We start from the raw sequence: 25,653 nt of genomic DNA, 5'->3' as shown, positions 1-25,653 counted from the left end.
TGAAATGAACAATACAGCATTGAGACAAATGGGTTCAAGATGGATTTGTCGGCTTCCAGCAGTTACACAACCACGTGTTTGTCAAGTTCTTCCTATACCTCAGGAAGTTTTAGACCGACTTAAAAAACCTAAACAACCAGTTGAAAACAAACCAAACTAAAATTTTTTACTGAGATGAAATGACCGAAGAAGTTGAAACGGTAGATTTGACACCACAAACAAAAAGTTCAGAACCATTGTCAAAACCTGTCAAAGAACTTACAGATGAAGAGAAAAATTCAATAATAGAAGGTGCCAGATCTGGAAATACAAACCCTAACTACAAAGTCACTTTTCATAAAAATGGAACGGCTAGTATCTCAAAAAAGAAACAGACTCTCACAAATAAAATATTGAAGTCTGAAGGAACTTTCGAGACAACAGATGGAAAAGTTTACTTCACTGACCAACAGTTCATTATAGAACATCTCATTGACTTAGAGTCGAAATATTCTAAACTTTACAACAAACACAAAAAGTTGAAAGGAAAACAGAAACAGATGGCATATGACATTTATGAAGATGTTAACGACACAACTGTTCAAGCAAGTGAGGTAAAGTCAGATGAACCGAAAAGTGACGAAAAACAGATAGAAGAAGGGGAGCCAAAAACTGAAGAAAAACCAAAACCAAAGTTTAGTTTGGAGACTAAACCAAGCCAACCTTCATTAGCTGGTATGGGTTGGCGTCAAAGACTTATGGTAGCCGGTGGTTATGTAAAGTAAAGAAAAAAACATTTTTTTATTTTTATAGAAATGCCCCCGTATAGAATGGACAGAAGGTCTGCTAGAATAAAAGCAGAGTTAGAAAGATATGGTTGGAGAGTTTCAAAGAAGTTTAAATATAGGAAGGGAAAGCCAATAAAAGTCTATGACAAATTGTCTGGTCTTCGCTATGAAATGGACTTGGAAACAGCACGCGCAAATTATCCAAACAGATTAGAGAGGTTAGAAGAAGAACGTCTTATGGACATGCCTTTCAATGTTAGTGAGCCTCAAGTTGAAGGACACGACGGCTTTGCCAGGTTCTACTGGAAACATGACGAACAATTGCATCCTTTGAGACGGAAAAAAGGAAAAGGTGAAGACACACATGCTCCCATGGAAAGAACAAGATATGCATATGAGAAGTATCGTGAAGTTAGAAGTAAAATTACTTCTGGGCGAACCTTTACAGTTAACTTTGACGAAGGAAAGAACAAAGAAGGCTTCATGGGTGTACTTGCTGCAATTCAAGACGGAAATAAGAAAGGATACAATCTCAGACTAACCGTAACAGATTTGGATGGTCATATATACTATGCACATGGCAATGTCACAACAGCCGCACAACTTCTTGACGCTTTCAAGACTACAAAGAGAGAACAAATGTTTGACTCCGACTCAGATATTTTGAATGCAATTGAAGGAATTGCAAGCGTGAAGTTCGAATGGTTACAACCTAACCCTCAAGCAGTCAGACAACATGCTGGGTATTTCCCGTTCAGAAATAAGTCTGACATTAACCTGACAAGGTATGGAATTTACAATTCAATTGAAAAAATTGTCAATGAACCTTGCATTCTTACATGTCTCAGGAACTCTGGTCTTGTTACAGATGAGAAGATGAAGTATCTTGAGTCATGTGTGAAGACAAGGTACATTCTCAGAAGTCAATTGTCAAAAGTTGCACCGTTGGCAAATGTCAATATCCGCGTTAACATTCCGACTGAGAAAGGTTCTTCACATGACGACTATGTTGTTGACTTCAAATTGCCATGGTTGAAGATTGTACTTGTCCACAACCACTTCATGTTGAACGAAAGTCTTACAAACCCATTGTTCGGAAAAGGCAAGTGCAACATTGTCAGAGCTGTTAACATTCTTTTCGAGAAAGGTTTGTTGGAACCAATTCCAGATGACAAGCTGACAGAAACTTTTGTACCAAAAGACGAAACAAACTTTTCATTGTTAGTGAGACCAAAAGTTGTTCCAGACAAAGTTATAGCACAAAAGAAGTACACAGTTCCAAAAGGAGTTGGATTGTTCGGATACCAACCTGAACCAGAAGAACTTCCAATGAGGTTGCAAGAACTTCAAGATGCTATAAACAAACTTCCATTGAGAAATCCAATCGACGTCAAATTGTATTGGAGAGCTTCTGAGTTAGGTCAGAAGGTTTTATATGAAACAGGTTGCTTCGACGATGTTTATGAGATAACAGGCGAGGTTTCTCAAAAGATAAGAGACTCACTTGAATTTCCACGAACTGGGCCGATTGGTTGCGACAAGTTCGACTCAAACGAAAAAATATACTATGTCGACCTTAACGCTGCGTACATGAGGTTCGTCCAATATATCCCGACTGGAATTCCAAACGAAGATGGTGAGTTCCCGGGAAGGAACTATACAGTTGGAAAAGTCATACAACAAATGTATGATATTAGGAAAGCTTCAAACCCCAAACTTGCAATGACACTCAAATTGCTTATGAATTCGACATGGGGATATTCCATTAAAAAACCTCAAAAGATGAAGAGTAAACACTATGAGAAGGTCGACAACTTTGTTGAAAGGTTTTCTCCTTTTGTTTTGAAGTACGAATTTACTCAAGGTCAAAATGGCTTAGTAACCACAGTAAAACCTATTGTCGAACATTGGTCCTATCCTCAGTTCGCAAAGGCAGTCCTTGACAACTACAACAAATTCTTCTCCGAGGTTAAATCCAAAGTGAAGGTATACTATGAGAACATCGACGCACTCATGACGAACGAAGAAGGATACAACAAACTCATTGAAATGGGAATGGTCGGTGAAAAGATGGGCTGTTTTAAGCTAGACAAGGTATTTTCCGAAGTTCATGTTCTCTCCAAGCGTAAGTACTGGGCCGTACTTGAAGACGGCACAGAAATAAAACATTGCATGAAATAAAACATTGCATGAAATAAAACATTGCATGAAATAAAACATTTTTTCAAAAAAATATTTTTTTATTTTATTTGAAATGTACGCTGAGTTTGTTGGAGAAGACCGTTGGGAAACTTGTTTGTTAGATGAGAAATATGAAATTCACTGTTGTGAGTCATTTGAAGTCAGAAACAAAAAGACAAAAAGAGTTTTAAGCGAATGGGAGGGGAATAAAGGATATGCTCTTATGAAGATGGGTGGGAAACGCTATCTTAAACATGTTGTCATTGCAACTCATTTTATACCGAACCCTAACAATTTACCTTTTGTAGACCATATAAACCGTATAAGAAACGACAATAGACTTGAGAACTTGCGTTGGGTCACTTGTTCTGAAAACAATAAGAACAAAAGCAAAATTGGAGATATTGTATTCGAATTTGTCGACGAACTAGAAGATGAAACAATTGAAATTACAGACTATGGCGAGCATACGTTTGAGTTTTACTACTATAGCGAAGAACAAGACTCTTTCTACTTTTATACCGGCGTAAACTATAGGAAATTACAAGTATATTTTACTAAGGCGGGCTATGCTTATGTAAACACTAGAGATACAGATGGAAAACACGTTCGAATACTTCTTAACAAATTCAAGAAGCTATATGGCATACCATTTTAAAACGTTTTTAAAACAGTATATTTTTACATATATAAAATGCTTCAGGTTGAAAAACAAAGAACAAAAGTAGCAGATACAAAACCGTTAGACTATATCTTTACAAACGCTGGTAGGAATATTTCAGATGAAGAAATTTCATCCGGAGCTTACAGGTTTGACTATCCAACTCGTTGGCTTCAAAGTCCTTCAGATGCAAAGGCAATAGGATTTAGAAGAGTTTTGTTTTCAAATAGAACTAACGCGTTTATGTTCGCAGTATATTTTCACGGTCAGTATAAAGGCTCTGATGGTCTAATAGAAAAATTTGACGAAATGAAAATCTTTACAATTCGTTCAGACGAAAGTCTTGAAAAAACTCTAAATGACTTTCAAACTCAAATGAACAAATACTACTGGGAATTTCAAGAAAAATACCACTCTTTACTAAATGGAACATACTATCTGAAGCTAGAATACGACAAGATGAATTCCACCGTTTCATTTCAAAAGATTGAAATTAACCCTCCAAGAGATACAGAGTTTTTATATTGGGGGGTGGACAAACGTTCTTGGGCACAATTTCTTCGGTTACTAAACCAGAACGAACCATTACCACCAGATGGTCCATTTAAATTCATACTTCCACCAGCAGATTTGACAGTTTATAGAAACGTGTTTGACCCTCAAAATGTCATGTGTCATGCAAGTTTCAGTTCAAGCAACAACAGTTTTCTATGTATTGGTAAGGACTTCTATGACTTTGCTTCTAAATTCTACGAACCACCTAGTAACAGTTTCTCTGACTTTCAAGTTTGGTTCACAACAAACGGTGTGCAGCATATTATTCCATTATACTATGACTTTTATCTCGAATTGTCTTTCATATACAACTACGGAAAAGTGCTGAAAAAGTATTGAAAAATATATTTTAGATCTCACCAGGTCCCTCGGTCCCTCGGTCCCTCGGTCATTTTAACTTCTCTGAAAAAGTGTGACAACATGACATTTTGACAACAACACAGGAAATAAAAATATATTTTAGTTTTTTTTAAAAAATATTTTTTATTTTTATTGTAAGAACATGTCAGCAACAACAGCACCAACCTCGTTAGTCATGAACCCAACATCTATGTTAGTAGAGATGAAAAGCTTCATTCCTTCTTCATATACTTTCGAAACAGAAATCCAGAAGATAAAGCAAGAACTTCTCCAAGGAGATTTAGACTGTAGTGCGAAAGATGAAACAAATGAACAGTATCTTTATGAAATGCAGGATATTATTGACCATCTACCTAAACTTCCTGAAATACAACAACAAAAGCTCACTATTCCTGAATTCGATGAAATAGAAGTCAAAGCAACTGACTCAGTTGAAATAAAGAAGTTCATACGAAAGGTAAACTATGAGTTTCTTGGATTTCATTGCAACCACAAAGACTGCGATATGGTATATTTCATTGACATATACAAATCTGAAGAGTTTAAGACCTACGACAACTTTGTTTCGTTAGTTGCAAAATGTGTATGGCAGATAAGAGATAAAGATAGAAGAGGTAAAGTATGGAACGGACAGATAAAACCAGCAACTTTTGAGTTAAAGAAAACCATTTACGCCTTACTTGTTTTAGCAGGTAAGGTTTCAATGTACAATGCTAAAATGAACCCACAATGTTCAAAATGTAAAGCAGCAACAAGGAAATATAACTACTCCGTCAAAGAGATAGAACGTATGCGAAAAGACTATGCTGACTTAAAGAAAGAAGTAGAGAAACCAGCAGAAGATAAAATGGACATGTTGACATTTCTGAACAAAAACTATCCAACTGCTGACGATTTCCTTCTTTCAGATGTCAAGAAGAAATATAAAGAAACTTTCGGCATTGTTAAAACTTTTGATATCCTTCGTGAAGAAATAGAAGCTACAAAACTGTTTAAAGTCATGAACCATCACAACATATACCATGTAAAACGCTTGTAAATAGTTATGTTAGAAATATATTTTTGTCTGATTTACGCTCATTGACGATGAAATTCATGACAAAACATATACGAAGAAGTCTATTTCCTGGACTGTTGTCAAAATGTCATGTTGTCACACTTTTTCAGAGAAGTTCATTTGACCGAGGGACCGAGGGACCGAGGGACCTGGTTCGCCTAAAATATATTTTTGCTGAAAAAATGACCAAATTTCATGAATTTCCTCATATGTTTGCTACCCCGAGAAAAACCGGGGTAGAGATTCCATTCGAAAATCGTGAAAAAATGCGACCCCGACTTTTACAGGGGTCGCCTAAAACACATGAAAATCGTAAAAAAATGCGACCGGCTTAAAACCGCGGGTCGAGATTCCATTCGAAAATCGTAAAAAAATGCGAGTACGGAAAAAACCGTACTCGCCTAAAACACATGAAAACAGTAAAAAATTGCGAGTACGGAAAAAACCGTAGTCGCCTAAAACACATGAAAACAGTGAAAAAACTCTATGAAATCATATCTTTTATACAAGATAAAAAATAGCGTTAGTTTTATTTTTTTTTTATTTTTTTATTTTGTATGTAAAGACAGTAAATGACAAACACTGAGTTTGAAACAGTTAAAAAGATAGACAATGAGACCAAGGTGGTTAGAATAGGTGATTTAAACGTAAGATACTCAAAGAAATACAAAAAATATTCTTTGTCAGACATTTTAACACTATCTGAAGGAAAGAAAGCCACGACTGGGTTAGAAATGCTTCTACTCAGAAAATTTTGACAAGAAATCCTGAGCTTATGATATCGGTAAGATTCTATGGAACAAGAGCATATCTTATAGACAAAAGTCTTATACCAGTAGTTTTGTTCTGGATTGACCCAGTTGTTGGATATAATTTCATAACATATGGTTCATTCGATACGGAACGTTGCAGTGAAGGCTTACTTTACATCGTTCAGAAACCGAAGGACTTCAATACAAAGAGATATAAGATAGGAAGAACATTTAATATAACTCAAAGATATGACAATACAGTCAATAGAGTTAAGGTTGCGTTTGTTAACGATATGAGAGCTGCTGAAACAGAACTACTTGAAAAGTTTGAGAAAATGTATGGTGCTCCACGAAAGGTAAAGAAACGTTTGAAGTAGATGAGATCGACAAAGCTATAAAAGTATTTGACGAAGTTGCTGAAAATACATGTAAAGCGTTTATTTTTGGTCTTTTATACAAGATAGAAAATAACGCTAATTTTATTTTTATTTTATTTTTTATTTTGTATGTAAAGACAGAAATGACAACAACAGAGAACACAACAACTGCTATCGTTCATGAAGCCATAAGTGAAGAATACGAGTGGGTTCAGTATAACAAACAGTTACGTCTCATTCGTTCGGTCAAAGATGACATGTACCAAATGCAAAGTATTTTGACAGCATGTTTTGCTCCAGATACTAAGAAACCACAAGACTGGTTTAGGAACCAAAGCACTATTGAACTATTAAATGAAGCACAGCGAGACATACTTTTTTCTGAAAACAGTGAAGAACAGCGAGCAGGTAAAAAACCCCAGTCGCCAAAACTCTATGAAAATCGTGAAAAATTGCCAAACGGTTTGAGAGGATATTATGTACATAGACTTCTTGTAAATAATGTGGCACAATGGGCTTCAGCTCGCTATTCATGGTATATTTGTAAACTTCTTGACGAACTTCACAGACAAGAACGCGAAGAGCTAGAGAACAAGCTTGAAGCAAAAGACAAAAACATACAGAAAAGAATACCACGTTCGGTACCAAAAGGAAAGGAAAAGAACTATAAGTATATGATTTACACTGAAGAGATGGAAAATGAAGAAGACAGAGATATGGTTATGTTGCATTTAGTCAGAAGAAACAACAAAAGCTTTTACGACTTGCTAAGATTTACAAATCTGACAGAAATTGGTTCTATCGCGAAAACTTACCGATTTCAATGACACCAAATGAAGATGTTAAACAGATAGTTCAAGATACGTTACCTCAAACACACTATGATATGAAAGGTTGTACAATACTTACATTCAAAGAAGATTTACCGCTACTGAAAGAAAAAATAACAGAGTATTTTGACAACTTCAAAGAGGAAGAGTAAATGAACCATATATTTTTCAAGCTTGACACCAAAGATGGCTCAGGTAGCTCTAGATGGTAAATTGTCTTGTCCGAGTCCTTCTGGCATTCCGAGTCCTTCCTTCTGGCATTCCGAGTCCTTCCTTCCGACAGGAAAAGTTTTTCTTTCCGACAGGAAAAGTTTTTCTTTCCGACAGGAAAAGTCCTTCCTTCCGACAGGAAAAGTTTTTCCTTCCGACAGGAAAAATTTTTCTTTCCGACAGGAAAAATTTTTCCAGTTGTCCGTCCGTAAACCATTCAAATTTTCGAAAATTGAGAACTTTTTGGCCGACCTTCAGGAAAAATTTTTCTTTCCGACAGGAAAAATTTTTCTTTCCGACAGGAAAAATTTTTCTTTCCGACAGGAAAAGTTTTTCTTTCCGACAGGAAAATATTTTCCTTCCAACAGGAAAAGTTCTTCCTTCCGACAGGAAAAGTTCTTCCTTCCGACAGGACACAAACGAATGTCCGACGTACACCAACCGAGTCCATTCAAAGCCAGAAGAACCGACAGCCCAGCACCACAACAGACTAAGATCAAACACTTACATTTTTACGCTTGACTTTTTACAATTTGAACTTTGTTCGCGTAGATGTGAATTCTGAAAGAAGTATGAGGGTCTTGTATGACTTTGTACTTCTCCCATAGTTCATGTCTGTCAAACTTACCTGCCATGGACTCTTTCATAAGTTCCATGAAATCGTCTTCGGACAATCCGGGGAAAAGTATGATATCAGTAAGTATTCTCTTTACATCCTTACTTAAACTCTTTGCTGTCTGTACACAAATGACAACTGAAATGTTAAAGTGTCTGAGCTTCTTGAGAATTCGACACATGTCTTGTTCTCTGTTCTTTAACAAAGGATGAGAAGCAAAGTCATCTAAGATAAGAAGACATCTATGAGGGTAAGTCTTCCAATCGTAAGATTGCAATTTCTTCGAAATGTATTCTATCTCTTTCTGTTTGTTTCTGAAGTGTTTCTTCTCTAATATTCTCTGCATTTCCTCATTTGGGTCTTTAAACTTAGAATTGACATACTCATTTATAGCATTGTACTTCAAAACTCTTCTTTGGTACTTCTTTATCCAATCTAACAACTCAGTATCTTTTATACATACTAACTTAGACTTTTTTATAATATCTTTGAACGAATTTACGGTTTGGTCAAATTGACCAGAAGTACTACAAATGACTACTAACTCATAGAATGGGTTCTTCTCATCTAGTTCTTGTTGTTGTGCAGCCATTTTAAGATAAGTGAAAGTCTTACCCGACCCAGGTGGTGCGATTAGACCTGTTATACCATTCTGAGCAAATAAGAACTTGTCATGTATGGGTTTTATCTGAGCATTTTCCAACTTCCTCTTGTTCTTATTTAAAACATTCTCAAATTTCTTGTCAATGTCAGCAAACTTTTTTTCTAACATATTTTTAGAAAAATTAAAATTTTTATCTTTTAGGAAATGTCTAGCGATTTCGCTATCTATATTCGAGACAAGCTTTTCGACAGCAAAACATCTGTCGACCATAAAATCTTACATAGTGTAAACAAGAAAGGTGAATTTGTTCTAAAGTTCTGTTTCTGGGAATATGACAAGAACCATAAAACATTAAGCAGAGCAGTCTTAAAATTTGTCAATGACAGACTTGTTGACAGAGATGACGCCTCTTGGAGAGATGAAGTCCAACAAAACTTCTTAGAATGCAAAGAAGACACATGCGCTGTTCTTGAAAATGAAATAGAAAACAGAATAGAAGAGCTATTAAATGACAAAGCACTTTTACAAAAATATGGTTCTGAGAAGTTTGACATAACTCCACCAGAGAAGAAGAAGAGAGAAAAGAAAGAAAAGAAAGTAGAAGAAGAGAAGAAAGAACCAGAGCCAGAGAAGGGAGATATGACATGTAAAAATAAAATTTTATTTTTAGAACATTTCTGGGTCAATGTCAATGTTCTCTTCCTCTTTAGGAGCAAACACTGGCTTAGACTCTAAAATCTTTTTACCCAATTTACCTTGAACTTCAACTATCTTAGACTCATAATATTCATAGTCGTCTGCTTTCTTTGGTTCATAAGGTATAACAAGTTTGTATGCTTTGCCTTCTTTAAGGTTTGAAAACCTTCTGTCAAAACTTTCTTTGACTGTTAACAAACCTTCTATGTCTAAGTCTTCAAATTTCGCACCATTTTTAGTCACAATAGCAAACTTAACTGGTTCGATGTTCCAAACTTTGTCAAATGTAGACTTTTCAAAATGGTAGAAGTAAACATTCAAATATGTGAATGGGTCTAGTTCTTCTTTAAGTCCTGACATGTACTTGTTGACTGAGATGAATTTTGTCATCTTTTCTATCGGATAAAAAAAATATTTTTTTTTAAAATTTACTCAGAAAAATTTTTCTTTGTATATACACCATTCTGTACGTCTAAAAGACTTTTGACATTTGCCAAGAATGTTCGTTTAGACGCTGTCATATAACCATACTCTTGACAATACTGTTTATACGAATCGTACAATAACCTTTCATCTAAACACTCAAAGTCGGTTTCATCTATGAACAGTTCATATACACTCTTGTTTGCTTCTAACAATGTTTGTCTCTCTTCGGTATGTGGAATTTGTCTTGGATTGAACTTAGAAATATCTAATGTCATGAAATATGAGAACAAGTGGTTGTAAAAGTTAGGTGTCAAAGTTTCTGCTAAGTCGTCAAAATATTCTGTATCTTGCATATGAGCTTCTGACGTTCTGACAACTACATATCTTCTGTCAGAACTTTCTAACTTCATCGGAACGGCATTGTTTGAAACCATGACGAAGTTTGCAACATTTTCACAAACTCTTTGGTCTCTATACTTTCTTTCAACAACTCCAACTTTGTCTGTTATAAGACTCTTCAAAGCATCTGAGTTTAAAACCTTTGTTGTATCTATACTTTGAAGTTCGTTACATACTATAAGTTTCATATTCTCTATTGAAGAGTTAAATTTACCGCAGATGTTTTCTAAGTTTGTCATATTCGGATTCGAATAGCCCTCTAACAGTTTGCATAAGATATCTGTAAAGAAAGTGTTCTTACCTGTTCCTTGTTTTCCAATTATAATGAGAGCAGTTTCATTTTTAGCACTTGGATGTTGTAAGATGTTTGCAAACCAACATAAGATATACTCATAGACTTTTTCGTTTCCATTGCATATAATTTCTTTGACATGGTCTAACCAAGCTTCTATAACATTTTCTTTCCATTCTACTTGTTCGTATTTATATCCAGTGAAGATAGAATAGAAGTTTGGAGATGGTGTATAGAACTTTATACCACGAACTGAAAAATCTTCAAGTTTGACAATAAGATATCCCAAGCATCTAACATCTTCATACCAACTTGTACGACTTTTATTTTCTTAAGTTTCTGTTTACATTCTTGTTCTGAAACTATTGTCGCTCTTGGTTTGTTAAAGACTACATCCCATTCTTTCATGACATAACATTCTGGGGCAGAGTCGACATAAATGACTAAACGTTTCAAATTCTCGACTGCTTTGTTATAGTCTCGAAATGGACACATATTTCTGAAGGCTTGGAAGTCATAAAAATCTGAAACGTCTATTCTGTACATTTTTTTATAAAAATAAAAAAAAATATTTTTTTATTCTTGACTTTTGTTGTTGCATTTGTTCCATTTGTTGCATTTGTTGTTCTTGAGCTATTTGTTGTTGAAGTTGTTCTTGTAGTACAATACTTTCACCAGTTGCATCTTCCAATTCGAAACTTTCTGCCGTCATTGACAAATACATAGGACATAAAAGTTTTACAGGAACAAAGTTTGCGTCAACTAAGGTTAAGTTTATGTTTGCTAAAGTGTTTGAGTTTACTAAAGCTGAAAACTCTGCATTCGAATGAACAATAGGCAAACCAGCAGAGAATGTGTTGTTTATACGCATGAAGTATCTTTTGGTCATAGTAGTTTCTGTCGACATTCGAATAACACTTTGAACCTAAGTTTGAAACAATATATAAAATAGGTGTACTTAAAGTCAATGGAACAGACATTCCTTGTATGACACCTTTTCCTGTTATAGGAAACTGTTGGTAGTAAAAACCAGATATAAGTTTTGTATTATAGCTCATATTGTTTATAGTAAACTCAGTCGGACATCCAAACATAATGAAACCTGCTCTAGTTGCAGCACATGTTACACCCGTACTTAAAGTATTAAATAAGTCAACAAAACCTGTTGGTGGTATATCTGAGTAAGTATCTTCAAAGGAGTATTTTTTACCATTCACAACAACAAAGTCTTCTGGTGTCAAAAGAGCAAAACAGGCTTTAGTCGTCATCGTGTTTAAGGTCAGTTTACAATATCGTCCTTGAGGACTTTGTAAGTTTGTTGTTATAGAATTATATGACTCAGGGTTTTTAGTCGTAATAGTATAAACCACTATGTCTTCTGCCATTTTTATATATTTAAAAGTTTTTCTGAAAGTGGAGAAGAACTTCATCTAAACTTTCACATGGCGTTTCTTGAAGTTCTCTGTCTAAGAAGTTCAAATATTTTGTAAAGACATAGAACTTTCCTTTGTCTACACGAACAAACAAAACAGGGTCTTTCATATCGTTCAAAAGTGTGTAAAGTCCTTTACATGAAATAAAGTCTATATTGTTTTTCTTCAAACATCTTTCAAGAAGTTTTGACATTTTTACTTAGCAAGTAAATTTAATGAAATGTTGTGGTCGTCAAATATTTTTATGACGTCTGGGAAACTATATTTTAAGTTCAACGTTTCACCTCCTTTCATAACGTATATCTTGTCAATGGCATTATATGAAACACCACAGCAAGCAATGTCGGGTTCTATTTCTTTGATGTTTATATCGTCTGCCTCTGTCAAAAGTTTCAATAGTTCTTTCAAAACTTCATGAGGTGCAATGACATATGAGTTCACTTTTACAGGGTTGTGCTCAACCAAGTTTAACATTATACCCAAAGCTTGACAAATCTTCTCCTGAGTTTTAAGTTTGTCTTTAAGTTGTTGGTAGTCATTTCGAATATCTGCAACAGAACTTAAGTCTCTGCTAACTTCAGGGTATGTTGGTTGTTCTTTTACAGGAACTATTGTTATACCATCTTCGTCTTCGTATGGTTTCCCCACTTCAACATCTCTGTCTTTGACATTGACAACAACACTTTGACTGTTTGTTTGAGTTGGTGAATTTAACTTCACATCTGCCATCGCCATTAAACCTTTTGAAACACTTACGCTTCTATTTTTCGGAAATGACATTTTACTAAGAATAAAAAGATGGACGTATTTGAGTATCTCTTCGAATTGAAGCAAAACAAAGTTTACACACACAAACAATACAAATACATTGATAGAATAGTTCTTTATACAAACAATGGAAAATGTTATAGAATAGCAGTCTTTGCTGAACCAAAATATTTTCATAAAGCAAAGAAAGTTGGTATAACCGAGATGGTGAAAGTTCTTGACGTTGACAAAAATATAACAACAAAACTGACCGATATTTCTAAAGGAAAGTTTTTAATACAATATTATATCAAAACTGGCGTACTGTCAATATTTGACGGAGAGAAGTCAGTTCAAGAACAACTTACTGACCTGCTGCCAAAATCTGCTCGATGGAAGCTGTCGTTATGCCAATCTGAGGAGCTCCAGCAGGTTTCATCGAACGAATCTTCAAAAGAGCATCTTCCGTGAAAAGTGCTATTGGTTTTGTAAACTTCTTTGCTTTCAATTCATCTGGACCGTCTCTGTCACCAGTATATTGTATTTGAACTGTACCAACAGTTGAAATACCACCCATAAAGTCTTCTGAGTCAGCAAATGGAATGCCAAGCCAAAAGTTTGAACGGTCTCCATTTGTATATTGAGTTTTTTGACCTCCTGTATGAGTCCATACTTTCACATATGGCATAATAGAACTTTGCATTTCAGGGTTAATGGTTGTTGTGAAGTTGTTGTTAAAGTTCATAGCATCTAATGTCAAGTTGTATGACCTCATATCCTCAACTGTAGAATATTCTTCTCTTGGATAGTATTTGCCATCTATGTTTATATGATATTTAATACCAGGGTTGTAGAAACAAGAATAGTCATTTATAGTTCGTCTAAACAGTACAAACATAGTATCTGCATGTTTCATTGCAGTTGTTAAAGCAATATCTGTTCTTGCACCTGGGTCAGCACTTTGGTTTCCAACTTCACCTGCAAAGTCTTTGACAGATATTTGGTGTATAGGGAACATAAGCGGAACTGCAATATATTTGGCAGCTAAAGCATTTGAAATATCTGGGTCCAACATATAGACTGCAAGTCTGCTTTCTATTCTCTTGCATTCAAACTTTTCGCATGTGAACTTAACTGGGTCCCAAGCAGTTCCAGCAGCATTGAAGTAGTAGTTTACTTCAGTGTTGAGGTTTGAGAAACCAAAGTCTAAGTCAACTTTGTCTTTGCAAAAGTCGGCGAATGACGTTTGATTTGCTCCCTTTACGTCTGTAAGAGTGAATGGGTCTTGTGTTGGTGCAATGACTAAGTTATTTTTGCTTGGAGTAAGTTCGATAGAAATTTTTCCTGCCCAGTTTGGCAAGTATCTTAAAAACCTGAAGATGAGGAAAGATGACAAAGGAACTCTAAGTTTCCGTTTTACTTTGGTTACTACTGCTGCAGTTTGTCCAGAAAGGTTAACATAAACTCCTGGAACGTTAGGGTCAAGTCTTCTTATTTTCTCAATAGTTGCATACTGGTCTGTTTGTTCTCTAGCTTGTGGTTGTACTGAGTTTCTCAAAGCGAACCATTCATAGTTTGCCCATGTTACTGTTTGAACTAAGTCAGAGTTAGAATATATCTTATATCCCATGAAACTTCTGGAGCATATTGGTATCCGACATAGAAAATTCCATTGCAACCTTTCTTGTCAGACAACTTGGCAGAAGGTTTTATTTCAATGTCTTGTTCCACGTATAAGAAAGAGTTGTCAATAGAAATTATATGAAACCTGTCGCAAGCAATATCTACTGTTGTTGAAGAACCTTCTCCAAACTCACCTACGTTTCCATAAGAAACAGCAGTTGTATATTCGTAAGTTCCAGGAACTATTTCTGACCTTCTAATGGCATTGTCGCATTCGTTATACATTCGGAAACATTTCCATTCATGGCATCCAAAACTGTTGGCGTTATATTCTGAGCGGCGTACATTTCATATGGAGTAAAAATATAGAATAGTTGGGATTTATATGTCATAATAGAACCCACGTGGACCAAGCTTTACTTTCTTCCTGACTGAGTTTTTAACTCTTCTTTTTCCTTCATTGCCACTACTTTCACTAGATGAAGTTACTTCTTCACTACTTTCACTTTGTTCTACTCTTCTCTTCTTCTTTGGTGTCGCTTTGGTAACTTGCCCTCTGCTTCAAGTTGTTGCATCTTTGCCTCATGTTCATCTAGTATGTTGTAAATTTCCCATGTCCTTTTTGCCTTTGGGCTCTGGTCGCCCATCTCAGGTAACCTATATCCTAGAAAGAGTTTGTCATAGTTTGTATTTGAGTCTTTGCGTATTGTTTGCATGACTCTGTCTGAGTTTCCGGTTCAAGCTCTTCAAACAGTGCCTGTCCATATGGAATAAGCTCGTTTCCAAATATATTTTTTGTAGCCATTCTGGTTTTCTTTCCATGTTACCAACTATATCTTTTGTGAATGGGAAAGCTTTTACCAATCTTTCAGTCTTGCGTCGTTTATTTCTGTAGTTGGTTTTATTTGTCAAGGAACATGTTTTCAATACTAACATTTCATTTTGGTACTGTCCATTTGAGTTTTCTTAAATATTCATCCCTCTCTCAGTTCATGTCTGCAAAGTAAGTTTTTATGACATTTTGCAAACTTTCATTTGCAAGGTCATGTACAATAGGTTCTCTTCCTTCTCTCTCCCTAACTTTCTTTCTAAACTCTTCACCAAATATACCATCTCTATGGTTCTGTGTAGTTCTTTGAGATAAATGTTCTAGAACGTCAGGTGTTATATTTCCATCAGCCATGTTCATTTCATACTGGTCCAAAATATCTGCATGTTTCATATCTTTCAATGGCATTAAAGCCGCGCTTAAAATACCAGCTATATCTCGTTCACCATTCAATTCCATTGCGTCTACAACTTCTTGGAATTGAGGTTGTAAGTTTATGAACCACCTATCCGGATTAGCTTTATGACCCCATCTCATTGTAGTTCCATCGTCTGCAGAAACAAAAGTAGGTTTGTTTCCATCTTGGTTAGGTTCTGAATGAACTTTAAACAATGTTTCATTTCTATATGTTTTCTTGAAATTTAACCTTTTATTTTCACCGAGTTCATCCGAAGATTGAACGTTAAATGCTCGTAAGTAAAAAGGGTTGTTGTATTTGTGTACATTTTCTTTCAGTACTTCCATTCTATGCTGAATATTTTCATCTGGTGTTGGAGTCTTTTGTATGTCGGCAAACATTTTTCGATATTCTTCTACTATGTCAGCCGAATTTTTTTTAGACTCTTGGAAAGATTCCATATTCACCGCATACTCTTGTTGAGGGTCAAGATTTTTCGGCTGTTCCAAATCTTCATCTAGTTCTGTGAAGTTAGTTTCCAAAGGAGTGACTTGTTCGTTTCCTTCAGGCTCTTCTAGCTGTTGTTGCTGAACTATTTCTTCCATGTCTGTTGTATCTGAACTAGTTCTTCCTGTGGAGTTTCTTGTACCTCATCTGCTGGCATTTCATATATTCCGAGACCGTTTTTAAAAAGTTCCCTTTCTAAGTCATCCGGACTCATAAACCTTTCTTCTTTCGTTCCGTCTCTATTTTTTACGCGTTTCATGAAGAGAGTTAAATTGTCATTTAGCTCTGACATCAAATATCTCGAGTAAATTCGTTCATGTCATTTGGATGATATGCTATTAAATCATATCCTTAGCGAGCTTGTATTTTCCAGGTTGAGATTATATCCCCTTTGGTGCAGAGCCATAAAGCTAAATAGGTTCGGGTCAGTATTTCCATCCTTGAACTTTCGAAATAGCTTCTTTATATCTGTCACTAAAGTCAATAGTATCTGGGTAACCATAGTCTTCTTTAAGCATTTTTAAGAATTCTTGGTTTCCTTGTTCTCTACTTCTTTATGTCCTTGCTCTGTTGTGGTTGTGTTGTGCAGGGTTTTAACTGTTGGTTGCTGTGCTGGTTGTGTGCAGGGTTTTGAACTGTTGGTTGTGTTGGTTGTGAGGTGGTTGTTGTGCTGGTTGTTGGTTGGTTGTTTGTGTTTTGGTGCATGCCTATGTCTGTGTCCATGTGACGATGTAAATGTTTTAGGTAGTCTGGTGCAGGTGCTTCTCTTGGAGGTTTGGTGGTATATAGTTCCACTAGCTAGTATATAAGTTCCACCAGCTGGTATATAAGTTCCACCAGCTGGCACATATGTTCCATCTGCAGCGTAATGTCCTACCTGACTTTTCGTTTTTAAGAAAGCATTTACTAGGTCTGTTTTGGTCTGTTGTAACTCTTTTTCTTGACTTTCCACAACAGTTGCTCAACGGCGTCATAGGCACTTTGAACTGCCTGTCTCGTTGCTGCATCTGTTATTTTCGTCATATTTGTGCTACTTCTTTTAACTCTTTGTCGAAACCTTCAGACTTCAGTTTCTTTCCAGATGAGAAGTCGTTCACTTGTTTCACCTTACTATGAAGAGCTTCGAAGGCGTTCTTAAAGTCAGCATTTGTTAAAGTTTCATTTGAACTGTCTTCATCCGCTTGTATTTTTGTCCTTATTGACCCTATGAGTTGGGCTGCTTTAGCGTTGGCTTGGGCATCTAACCAGTCATTGTTAGCTTTTATATATTCTGCGCTTTTCATTGCCTTTTGCATGGCTGCGTCGTTATTTTTACTTTCTTGTGCTAATTTTCATACTGTACGGTTTGGTTCTGCAACTGTAAAAGTTTTTCTGCCTTTACATTTGCTTCAACTTCTTTTTTATACTCATCGCTATCCATATATGTCTTCAGGGCTTTTTGTTTTATCTCTTCATCTTTCAGTACTTTATATTGAGTAGTATGGTTTTTCAAATTTAAAACATCTTGTTCCATTTTGCTACTTCTGCTGCTTTTTCTGACATTTTTCGCATATTCCTCTGTACTTAGTTCTTTCAGTTGTTCTTCTTTCTTCTTTTTCTCTACGTTTAACTCATTGAGTTTCTTTGTGTGTCTGTCATATTCTAGTTTCTTTTCTTTTCACTTATTTGCTTCTGTATGTCTATGTTTGACTTTTTGACATCTGTTATTTGATTTTTGAGTGAACTCAAATTCATTTGACTTTGAGGGTTATAGGCTGTTCCGTCTGCAGCTCCACCATAGCCTGCCTTTCGCTAAAAGTGCCGCTCTTAAACCTCCACTCTGTGCACCAATGACTCGGTTTAAAAGCATAGGATTGCTTGACATTTGTTGCAACATAGTGGGGTCATTCAGCATTTGTTGTTGCAACTGTTGTTGTGGTGTTAGTCTTACTATTGGATGTTTCAATGCTCTCTTCCTCTTACGTATATTCTTACGTAGCTTACGTGGCATTTTAAGTGAAGTTAAAAAGCGGCTTTTGACAGATGTTTATATGACACTTTCTCCGGTTTATAGGACCTCTCTCATATTCTATCTTATCGTATCTAAACTCATAGTCATGTATAAAACTCTTTCCATCTCATAACGGTTTCCAAACCACTTTTATCGGATGTAAAGTAAAAGCATGGATGGTTATGTAAAACGTCTAAAGTTTCTAAAGAGTCTCTCAAAGTATATTTCTTTGAACGCCCGTAACTTTTCTGTAGCGACGATAGACCCTTACTTGTCCGGACATAGTTCTACTATTTTGAGTCCTCTACCGAAAAGTCAACAGCAACGACTTTCAAAAATTTTTAGGGCTAGAAGGCACGAAGTGCCTGGGAAGCCCGCTTCACCCAAAAAAACCTCATTTTATATAAACTGCATGTTATACTAAACATCTTCAGGGGGCTAGAGGGGCGCAGCCCTGGAAGCCCCAATACCTTTTTTTTTTTTTTTTTTAATGTGTATCGAGAAAGGTAGTCTCACGAAAAATCTGACTGTAAAAATGTGTATCGAGTTTTGAGAAATTTATGGAAAATTACGACATCTGAAATTTTTGGTTGATGTCCAAGGGAGAAACTCACCAAGCCCATTATGACAAATTGCTGGAGATTTTTACAGGATATAATGATGTCTCCGATGCTTTGTACCGGCTGAAAACAAATGACGAAGAAAAATTAAACGCAATTTACAACAAAATCAAACAAAACCTGATTGACTCTTATCGAATTCCGCCTGGTGAGATTATCAATAAAATATCTCAACTTTCAATTTATAACAACTGCTTCATGAAGTCATATTTAGCGATTACCAAACAAATTGTTGACGAATCCATCTAAATCAGGTCAACAAAATCAACGAAGTTTTTAACTACATTTTCTACAAAGAATACAATATAGTCTTGAATGAAAATGGAGAAAAAATTTTAACGATTTTGAAGATTCTCATTATTCATCTGATATTCACGAACAAAATACAATTCACAGATCTATTATGTATGATACAAATATCATTGATAATTTTTACAGAAAGCGAAGGATTTGATAAAATCAAAAATTAAAAGTGAATTTATATCCATTCATATGAAGGTATTCATTACTTGAATTGTGTTTTATCATGGATCTGTTGATTGTTTTAAGATCTTAATAACGAAATTTCAATCAGAAATCACTCCAGAATGTCTTAAATATTCTTTTTTGAGCGGAAATCAACCATTCTGAATGAATGCTTGAAAGTACAAAAACCAGATAATGAATGCATGAAATATGCAATAATATCACACAATATCGATTTTGTCACATTTTTGATGAATGAACACAATATAAAATTGATTTAGAATTGTGCTATAAATACAATAATCTTCAATCATTTTTAGTTTACTTAGATCAAACAAATGATATCAACACATGTTTTGTTTATTCTTCGAATTTCCATCTTTCATCACTTTTAGAATATTTTATTTCAAATGGTGCAGATATCAATTCTAATGACGAATATGGATGTACCCCTCTTCATTATGCAGCCAGATAAAATAGCAAAGAAACTGCAGAAATTCTTATTTCAAATGGTGCAAATATCAATGCTAAAGACAAATATGGATGTACCCCTCTTCATTATGCAGCCAGTAATAATAGGAAAGAAACTGCAGAAATTCTTATTTCAAATGGTGCAGATGTCGATGCTAAAGACAAATATGGATTTACCCCTCTTCATTATGCATCCAGTAATAATAGGAAAGAAACTGCAGAAATTCTTATTTCAAATGGTGCAGATGTCGATGCTAAAGACAAATATGGATTTACCCCTCTTCATTATGCATCCAGTAATAATAGGAAAGAAACTGCAGAAATTCTTATTTCAAATGGTGCAGATGTCGATGCTAAAGACAAATATGGATTTACCCCTCTTCATTATGCAGCCAGAGATAATAGGAAAGAAACTGCAGAAATTCTTATTTCAAATGGTGCAGATGTCGATGCTAAAGACAAATATGGATGGACCCTTCTTCATTATGCAGCCATTAAAAATAGGAAAGAAACTGCAGAAATTCTTATTTCAAATGGTGCAGATATCAATGCTGAAAACAAAGATGGACGTACCCCTCTTCATTATGCATCCAGATATAATTGGAAAGAAATCCTTAATTCAAACAAGACAAGACTGTCAAGTTGAATTTCGTAAAGGCAAAGGTTCAAGAGCGTGTCGCCATATTTTTCATTTATTTATTTATAATAATAAAGACTCATATTTCCAGACTATACTTGTTAAATTATAAGATGAAACTTTACACTTTGACTTTAATTCAATTACATGATACACTTTCCTACATAATTCTTAGTGTGGAACCATCATTCACTATATTTTAATCAATATATTTCGAAAATGTAATATAAACTGAAGAGATGTTGTATTTCATTGCACATAAGACTTATGAATTATGGAGCGATACTAGGTTTATAAATGAAATGATCCACTTGTAAAAAGTTTTTTTGCTCAAGTAAAATGACACTTTTTTGCAAAACGTTAGAAAATCCTAAATGTCTTCAAACGAGGAAGCAGGGGATAATGTAATAGAAGAAAACGTCGATGTAGTAGAAGAAACTCCAGCTGATAACGAAAATACAAACGAAACTCCAGTTGAAGAAAATAACGTTCCTGAAAAAATGGAAAACACAGAAAATCCTCCAGAATCTACTGAAAATCATGATGAACCTGCTGAATTTACTAAAGAAGAAAAAGAAAAGAGCAGCTCAAGTTCATCTGATGACGAAAATGACAAAGATAAGGAAAAAGAGGACAAAAAAGAGGGAAAGAAGTCAAGCTCCTCGGATGAAGAAAAAGAGAAAAAGAAATCTAGTTCTTCTTCTGATGAAGAAAAAGATAAAGAGCAAAAGGAAGAAAATGCAGAAGAGCGCAAAGAAGAAATAGAAAATGGTGAAATACATGTTGAAGAAGAAAAGAAGAAGTCAAGTTCTTCATCAGATGACGAAAAAGATAAAGATAAGAAGAAATCAAGTTCTTCTTCTGATGAAGAGAAGGACAAAAAGGAAGAAAATGCAGAAAACACTACAGAGGAAAAGGAAATTCATATAGAAGAAGAGAAAAAGAAAGCAAGTTCTTCTTCTGATGAAGAAAAAGAAAAAGAGAAGAAAGAGGAAGTCTTAGAAGAAAATTCTGAAGAAAAGGAGCTTAAGGAGGCTAATGTCGAGGAAGAAAAGAAGAAATCAAGTTCATCTTCAGATGAAGAAAAAGAAAAGGAAAATAAAGAAGAAGTTCCTGAAGAAAGCAAAGAGGAATCCAAAGAAATACATGTCGAAGAAGAAAAGAAGAAATCCAGTTCTTCATCAGATGATGAAAAAGATAAAGATAAGAAGAAATCAAGTTCTTCTTCTGATGAAGAGAAGGACAAAAAGGAAGAAAATGCAGAAAACACTACAGAGGAAAAGGAAATTCATATAGAAGAAGAGAAAAAGAAAGCAAGTTCTTCTTCTGATGAAGAAAAAGAAAAAGAGAAGAAAGAGGAAGTCTTAGAAGAAAATTCTGAAGAAAAGGAGCTTAAGGAGGCTAATGTCGAGGAAGAAAAGAAGAAATCAAGTTCATCTTCAGATGAAGAAAAAGAAAAGGAAAATAAAGAAGAAGTTCCTGAAGAAAGCAAAGAGGAATCCAAAGAAATACATGTCGAAGAAGAAAAGAAGAAATCCAGTTCTTCATCAGATGATGAAAAAGAAAAAGAGGAGAAAGAAGAAAAGAAGAAGTCAAGCTCATCCTCAGATGATGAAAAAGAGAAGAAAGAAGAAAATCCTGAAGAAAAGATTGATGAAGAGGAAAAGAAGAAATCAAGTTCTTCATCAGATGATGAAAAGGAGCCAAAAGAAACTGAAGATGTTCAAGCTGAAGGTAAAGAGAGAGAATTCATCCCCGAAAATATGACTCAAGAAGAATTTGATGCAAAAGAGATTGAAGAAAAAGAAAGACAATTTAATCTTGAACATCAAGATACAATTGGCGAATTAACTCCATCCGAAACTAATGCAGGATTAGTGGAATTTGGAGGAACTCGTCATTTCATACCCAACTCCGTCAAAACTTCATCAACTGTTTCAACTGTCGCAACTAGTCTAAATTCAGATGGAGAAGATGAAGATATTGAGCCCCCTGATCAACCACCTTTCAACTGTATCAATGCTTACGATGGAACTATTGGTCCAAGATACTTAGTCGATGAGAATGGCGAACAATTATCTCCACCTGTCATTTTCTTCCCTGAAGTCATTGAACCAACAACTCCAATGATCACAACTCTCATTGGATCGAAGCCATCAACGCCAAGATCAAATACAAGAACATATTCACCAGTATACCAAGCTCAAAATCCACATAACAGATCTCTTGAAGCTACAAAAGAATCAATAGCTTTACTTGAATTATTCCTTCATCCAAAGAAGACAAAATCGAAGAAGAAGAAATTATTTACAGATCTTGAAAATTGGAAGACTGCTGTAGATGCAACAGGAATGACTCCTCTCCATCATATTGCTGCAAATCCAGCAATGACAGAGAAAGCTTTGGAATTAATTGCTGCTGGAGCTGATGTCAACCAAGTTGATAAGAAGAGAAATACTCCATTGCATACAGCTGCTTTGGCCAAAAACGCTCAAATGATCAATATTTTATTGAGAGGAGGAGCAAATCCAAATATCGCGAACTACGATGGTTATACTCCTCTTCACATTGCAATTATGAAGGGTGATTGTTCTACTGTTGCAGCATTAATACATCCTAAAGAAAACTGTAGTGTTCTTACAAGAGATGGAAGATCTCCATTTTATCTTGCTGTTGAATTTTGGAACGAGAAAATCATAAAGATGCTAATTGATGTCGATCCAAAGATTGATACTTCATATCCTGATAGAGATCAGAGAACTCCTTTAGATATAATCAAACCAGAAGAAAATGCAAGATATAATTTCTTATCGAAGCTGTTAAAGTTAGATAGACCATCTTCGTCAAAAGGTGGCCGCCGCTGTTAAATTTAAATATTTGTTATCTTTTTGTTGGCATAAAATATTTGTTAAATTCTCTATCCTAGTTTACATTTTTGAAAGGCTAGCTATCTAAGAACAACGAAAATAATTACAAAACTTGATAAAAGTTTAAGGAGCATGGAGCCATGATAACTAGTCATTATAGGGTTTTAATAAGAAACTACATATAGCATAATGTATGTATACAATCGCAAGTCTTATAATGTGTTTAATCATATTCATCAAAAATATATTTGCAATTGGAACAAAGATAACTCTAAGTAATTTCGTCATTTATAATAATATAGTGATGTAATCTTTAGTAAAATACAAATTTTTTAACATTCCGAAATTTTTGCATTTAATTTCTGATTGAATGAGGAAAAAATATCCGATGGATTGAGCTTAATTAATTATATTACTGTAATATTTTATTTTTTGGATGTTATGGCTGAAAGGTTGTAATAAAAAGCAGGTAGCCTTGAAATTTAAAAGCTGACGCATTTAAGCGTGGTACCACCTTGATTTCCTGCGGCCACGAGCCATTTCGAACTTACGGCCGTGGGAAGCGACCTTTGGACGTGTCTTAGAGTTGTCATCACCTGGAGCAGCGCCAAAGTGCTTGTTAACGAGGCGGCGTGTGCGGTCACCTTCGAGAAGGAGGCACTTGTCGCCTGTTGGGCGGAGCTGAGCGAGTTGGTCGAATGTGATGCATTCGCCACCAGCAGCAAGGATACGAGCGCGAGCTGTTTCTGTGAACTTAAGAGCGCAAACCTTCATCTTTGGAACTTCAAGGAGGCGTTCATCGTTGGTGATCTTAGCAACAAGAACGGCGATTGTCTCTGGTTCCTTGCCGTTAAGAGCTGTAGCAAGGCGGGAAAGGGAGTATGGGCGCCTGTTTGTGCGGGAAATGCAAAGGCGATGAGCAATCTTAGCATTGAAGTCATTGCCTGTGCGGCGAGCAAGGAATGCGTAAAGATTGTGGAGCATCTTCATTTGGGCATCAGCTGTCTTTGGCTCTTGCCTCTGTTTACGGGGAACTCTGTGATCAAGATCAACACCCATTGTAAAAGGGAGACCAAACCGCTTTTTCAATACAATTATTGGTCAGCCAGGATTTTACTCAAAAATGGAATCATTGCATATTTGATTGTATGTTCGTCATATACATTCTCTGTAAATTATGATTCTTGTGTTATTTTGCTCGGATTATGAATTTTAGAATATGAAAATTTCAAAATTCAATGTTTGGGTATTTAAAGATTTGTTTATGTCATATAGAGAAGTTTGTAGATCTATACGAATGTTGTTCGTTAAACATCTGAATGATATCTAATCTAAATCAGCATATAATATAACAATTTTATGAAAATCATAACTTAAAAACGATGTGTTAACTAATGGTAACATATTGCAGCAGGATGATGATTGATGAATTTCCTAACGATATGCGTTATTTGGCCGAATTGATTACAGAGTTATCGACTTTCAAACGGAAAAATGAGTTTAGCACAAATTATCACATCAAAGCAGCTTCAAACTCTTCATGAAGCATTTGACACATTCGATAAAGATGGTGACGGATATATTGAACCAGATTTAATCGAAAGAGCTCTTCGCGCTTGTGGATATAATCCAAGTATTTCTGAAATGACAGATATTTACGAGGATATTCACAGAAAACCAATATCGTTCAACGCATTCTTGTATATTTCATATCGTCATTCAAGAAATAGTCATGTCGAGCAAGAATTAATTGACGCATTTCATGTTTTCGATGAAAAAGAAACAGGTTACATTCCTACAAAAGATATTAAGAAGGTTTTAACATCAATAAAGAGACCTTTCACTGATGAACAGATTAATGAGTTAGTAACACAAACAAAACCATGGAATGATCTTGTTGACTACAAGAAATTTGTTCACATTCTTTTGAATCAGTAACAAATTTTGTTTTATGTTTATATACTTCTTATATTTTGTAATTCTTTAAAATGTATTTGTTTTAGGATCTAATCTACAAGAATTTATTTATATCTTCACTAGCATTTCAATCATTATATGATGAAATGGAAATTTTAATTTTTCACTGAGCTAGTAACACTTATATGATGTTGTTTGATCATGATATGAAAATATTTAAATTTAATGAGAAATGAAATGACTTTTGTAAAGAAATCAAAATTCCATAATAATATTTCAGTGAATGAAGCGATAATTTATTAATAGATAAAATTTTTATCTTATATAATACAATATCATCATTATCTATTGCCATAAATGATTAATG

The 25,653-nt window shown here is 35.1% G+C and overlaps 14 protein-coding genes and 3 pseudogenes across 17 annotated transcripts, besides 1 other annotated feature; 12 read left to right on the top strand and 5 right to left on the bottom strand.

Annotated features, from left to right (window-relative positions):
* Positions 1 to 16,009: part of a mobile genetic element that runs on past the window's edge.
* TVAGG3_0589310 (uncharacterized protein) lies at positions 5 to 160 on the top strand (the record flags this gene model as incomplete). Its single annotated transcript, XM_051239426.1, has 1 exon — positions 5 to 160. The coding sequence occupies one exon, from the start codon at positions 5 to 7 to the stop codon at positions 158 to 160; it is 156 nt and encodes a 51-aa protein (XP_051097250.1).
* On the top strand, positions 180 to 764 carry TVAGG3_0589300 (phage tail repeat-like family; the record flags this gene model as incomplete). The annotated part of the gene is made up of 1 exon (XM_051239425.1): positions 180 to 764. The coding sequence occupies one exon, from the start codon at positions 180 to 182 to the stop codon at positions 762 to 764; it is 585 nt and encodes a 194-aa protein (XP_051097249.1).
* On the top strand, positions 810 to 1,408 carry TVAGG3_0589290 (uncharacterized protein; the record flags this gene model as incomplete). The annotated part of the gene is made up of 1 exon (XM_051239424.1): positions 810 to 1,408. A coding segment is annotated over one exon (599 nt), but the record flags the coding sequence as incomplete, so codon positions are not given.
* Positions 1,644 to 2,948, top strand: TVAGG3_0589280 (DNA/RNA polymerases family; the record flags this gene model as incomplete). The annotated part of the gene is made up of 1 exon (XM_051239423.1): positions 1,644 to 2,948. The coding sequence occupies one exon, from the start codon at positions 1,644 to 1,646 to the stop codon at positions 2,946 to 2,948; it is 1,305 nt and encodes a 434-aa protein (XP_051097247.1).
* On the top strand, positions 4,667 to 5,255 carry TVAGG3_0589270 (organellar and viral DNA polymerase type B; the record flags this gene model as incomplete). Its single annotated transcript, XM_051239422.1, has 1 exon — positions 4,667 to 5,255. A coding segment is annotated over one exon (589 nt), but the record flags the coding sequence as incomplete, so codon positions are not given.
* Positions 5,315 to 5,563, top strand: TVAGG3_0589260 (organellar and viral DNA polymerase type B; the record flags this gene model as incomplete). The annotated part of the gene is made up of 1 exon (XM_051239421.1): positions 5,315 to 5,563. The coding sequence occupies one exon, from the start codon at positions 5,315 to 5,317 to the stop codon at positions 5,561 to 5,563; it is 249 nt and encodes an 82-aa protein (XP_051097245.1).
* Positions 6,977 to 7,692, top strand: TVAGG3_0589250 (annotated as a pseudogene). The gene has a single exon. A coding segment is annotated over exon 1 (716 nt).
* Positions 8,263 to 9,240, bottom strand: TVAGG3_0589240 (protein of unknown function, DUF4106 family; the record flags this gene model as incomplete). The annotated part of the gene is made up of 1 exon (XM_051239420.1): positions 8,263 to 9,240. One exon carries the CDS (start codon positions 9,238 to 9,240, stop codon positions 8,263 to 8,265), a length of 978 nt encoding a protein of 325 aa, XP_051097244.1.
* Positions 9,350 to 9,613, top strand: TVAGG3_0589230 (annotated as a pseudogene). Its single transcript has one exon. A coding segment is annotated over exon 1 (264 nt).
* Positions 9,637 to 10,056, bottom strand: TVAGG3_0589220 (protein of unknown function, DUF4108 family; the record flags this gene model as incomplete). The annotated part of the gene is made up of 1 exon (XM_001309194.2): positions 9,637 to 10,056. The coding sequence occupies one exon, from the start codon at positions 10,054 to 10,056 to the stop codon at positions 9,637 to 9,639; it is 420 nt and encodes a 139-aa protein (XP_001309195.2).
* On the bottom strand, positions 10,095 to 10,679 carry TVAGG3_0589210 (uncharacterized protein; the record flags this gene model as incomplete). The annotated part of the gene is made up of 1 exon (XM_051239419.1): positions 10,095 to 10,679. One exon carries the CDS (start codon positions 10,677 to 10,679, stop codon positions 10,095 to 10,097), a length of 585 nt encoding a protein of 194 aa, XP_051097243.1.
* On the bottom strand, positions 12,416 to 12,951 carry TVAGG3_0589200 (protein of unknown function, DUF4106 family; the record flags this gene model as incomplete). The annotated part of the gene is made up of 1 exon (XM_051239418.1): positions 12,416 to 12,951. A coding segment is annotated over one exon (536 nt), but the record flags the coding sequence as incomplete, so codon positions are not given.
* Positions 13,015 to 13,434, top strand: TVAGG3_0589190 (uncharacterized protein; the record flags this gene model as incomplete). Its single annotated transcript, XM_051239417.1, has 1 exon — positions 13,015 to 13,434. The coding sequence occupies one exon, from the start codon at positions 13,015 to 13,017 to the stop codon at positions 13,432 to 13,434; it is 420 nt and encodes a 139-aa protein (XP_051097241.1).
* A 2,893-nt stretch (positions 16,010 to 18,902) lies between the features above and the next one.
* TVAGG3_0589170 lies at positions 18,903 to 19,869 on the top strand (annotated as a pseudogene). Its single transcript has one exon. A coding segment is annotated over exon 1 (967 nt).
* Positions 19,870 to 20,871: 1,002 nt separating this feature from the next.
* Positions 20,872 to 23,422, top strand: TVAGG3_0589160 (spectrin binding; the record flags this gene model as incomplete). Its single annotated transcript, XM_001322158.2, has 1 exon — positions 20,877 to 23,369. One exon carries the CDS (start codon positions 20,877 to 20,879, stop codon positions 23,367 to 23,369), a length of 2,493 nt encoding a protein of 830 aa, XP_001322193.1.
* A 350-nt stretch (positions 23,423 to 23,772) lies between these two features.
* On the bottom strand, positions 23,773 to 24,436 carry TVAGG3_0589150 (ribosomal protein family; the record flags this gene model as incomplete). The annotated part of the gene is made up of 1 exon (XM_001322157.2): positions 23,868 to 24,428. One exon carries the CDS (start codon positions 24,426 to 24,428, stop codon positions 23,868 to 23,870), a length of 561 nt encoding a protein of 186 aa, XP_001322192.1.
* Positions 24,437 to 24,845: 409 nt separating this feature from the next.
* TVAGG3_0589140 (calcium-binding protein family) lies at positions 24,846 to 25,363 on the top strand (the record flags this gene model as incomplete). The annotated part of the gene is made up of 1 exon (XM_001322156.2): positions 24,864 to 25,307. One exon carries the CDS (start codon positions 24,864 to 24,866, stop codon positions 25,305 to 25,307), a length of 444 nt encoding a protein of 147 aa, XP_001322191.1.
* Between the last annotated feature and the right edge of the window lie 290 nt (positions 25,364 to 25,653).

The sequence above is a fragment of the Trichomonas vaginalis genome, chromosome II (assembly GCF_026262505.1).
Source record: "Trichomonas vaginalis G3 chromosome II, whole genome shotgun sequence".
NCBI classification, from domain to species: domain Eukaryota; phylum Parabasalia; order Trichomonadida; family Trichomonadidae; genus Trichomonas; species Trichomonas vaginalis.
The sequence above is the reverse complement of the archived record's forward strand: the minus strand, read 5'-3'. Positions and strand labels throughout refer to the sequence as shown.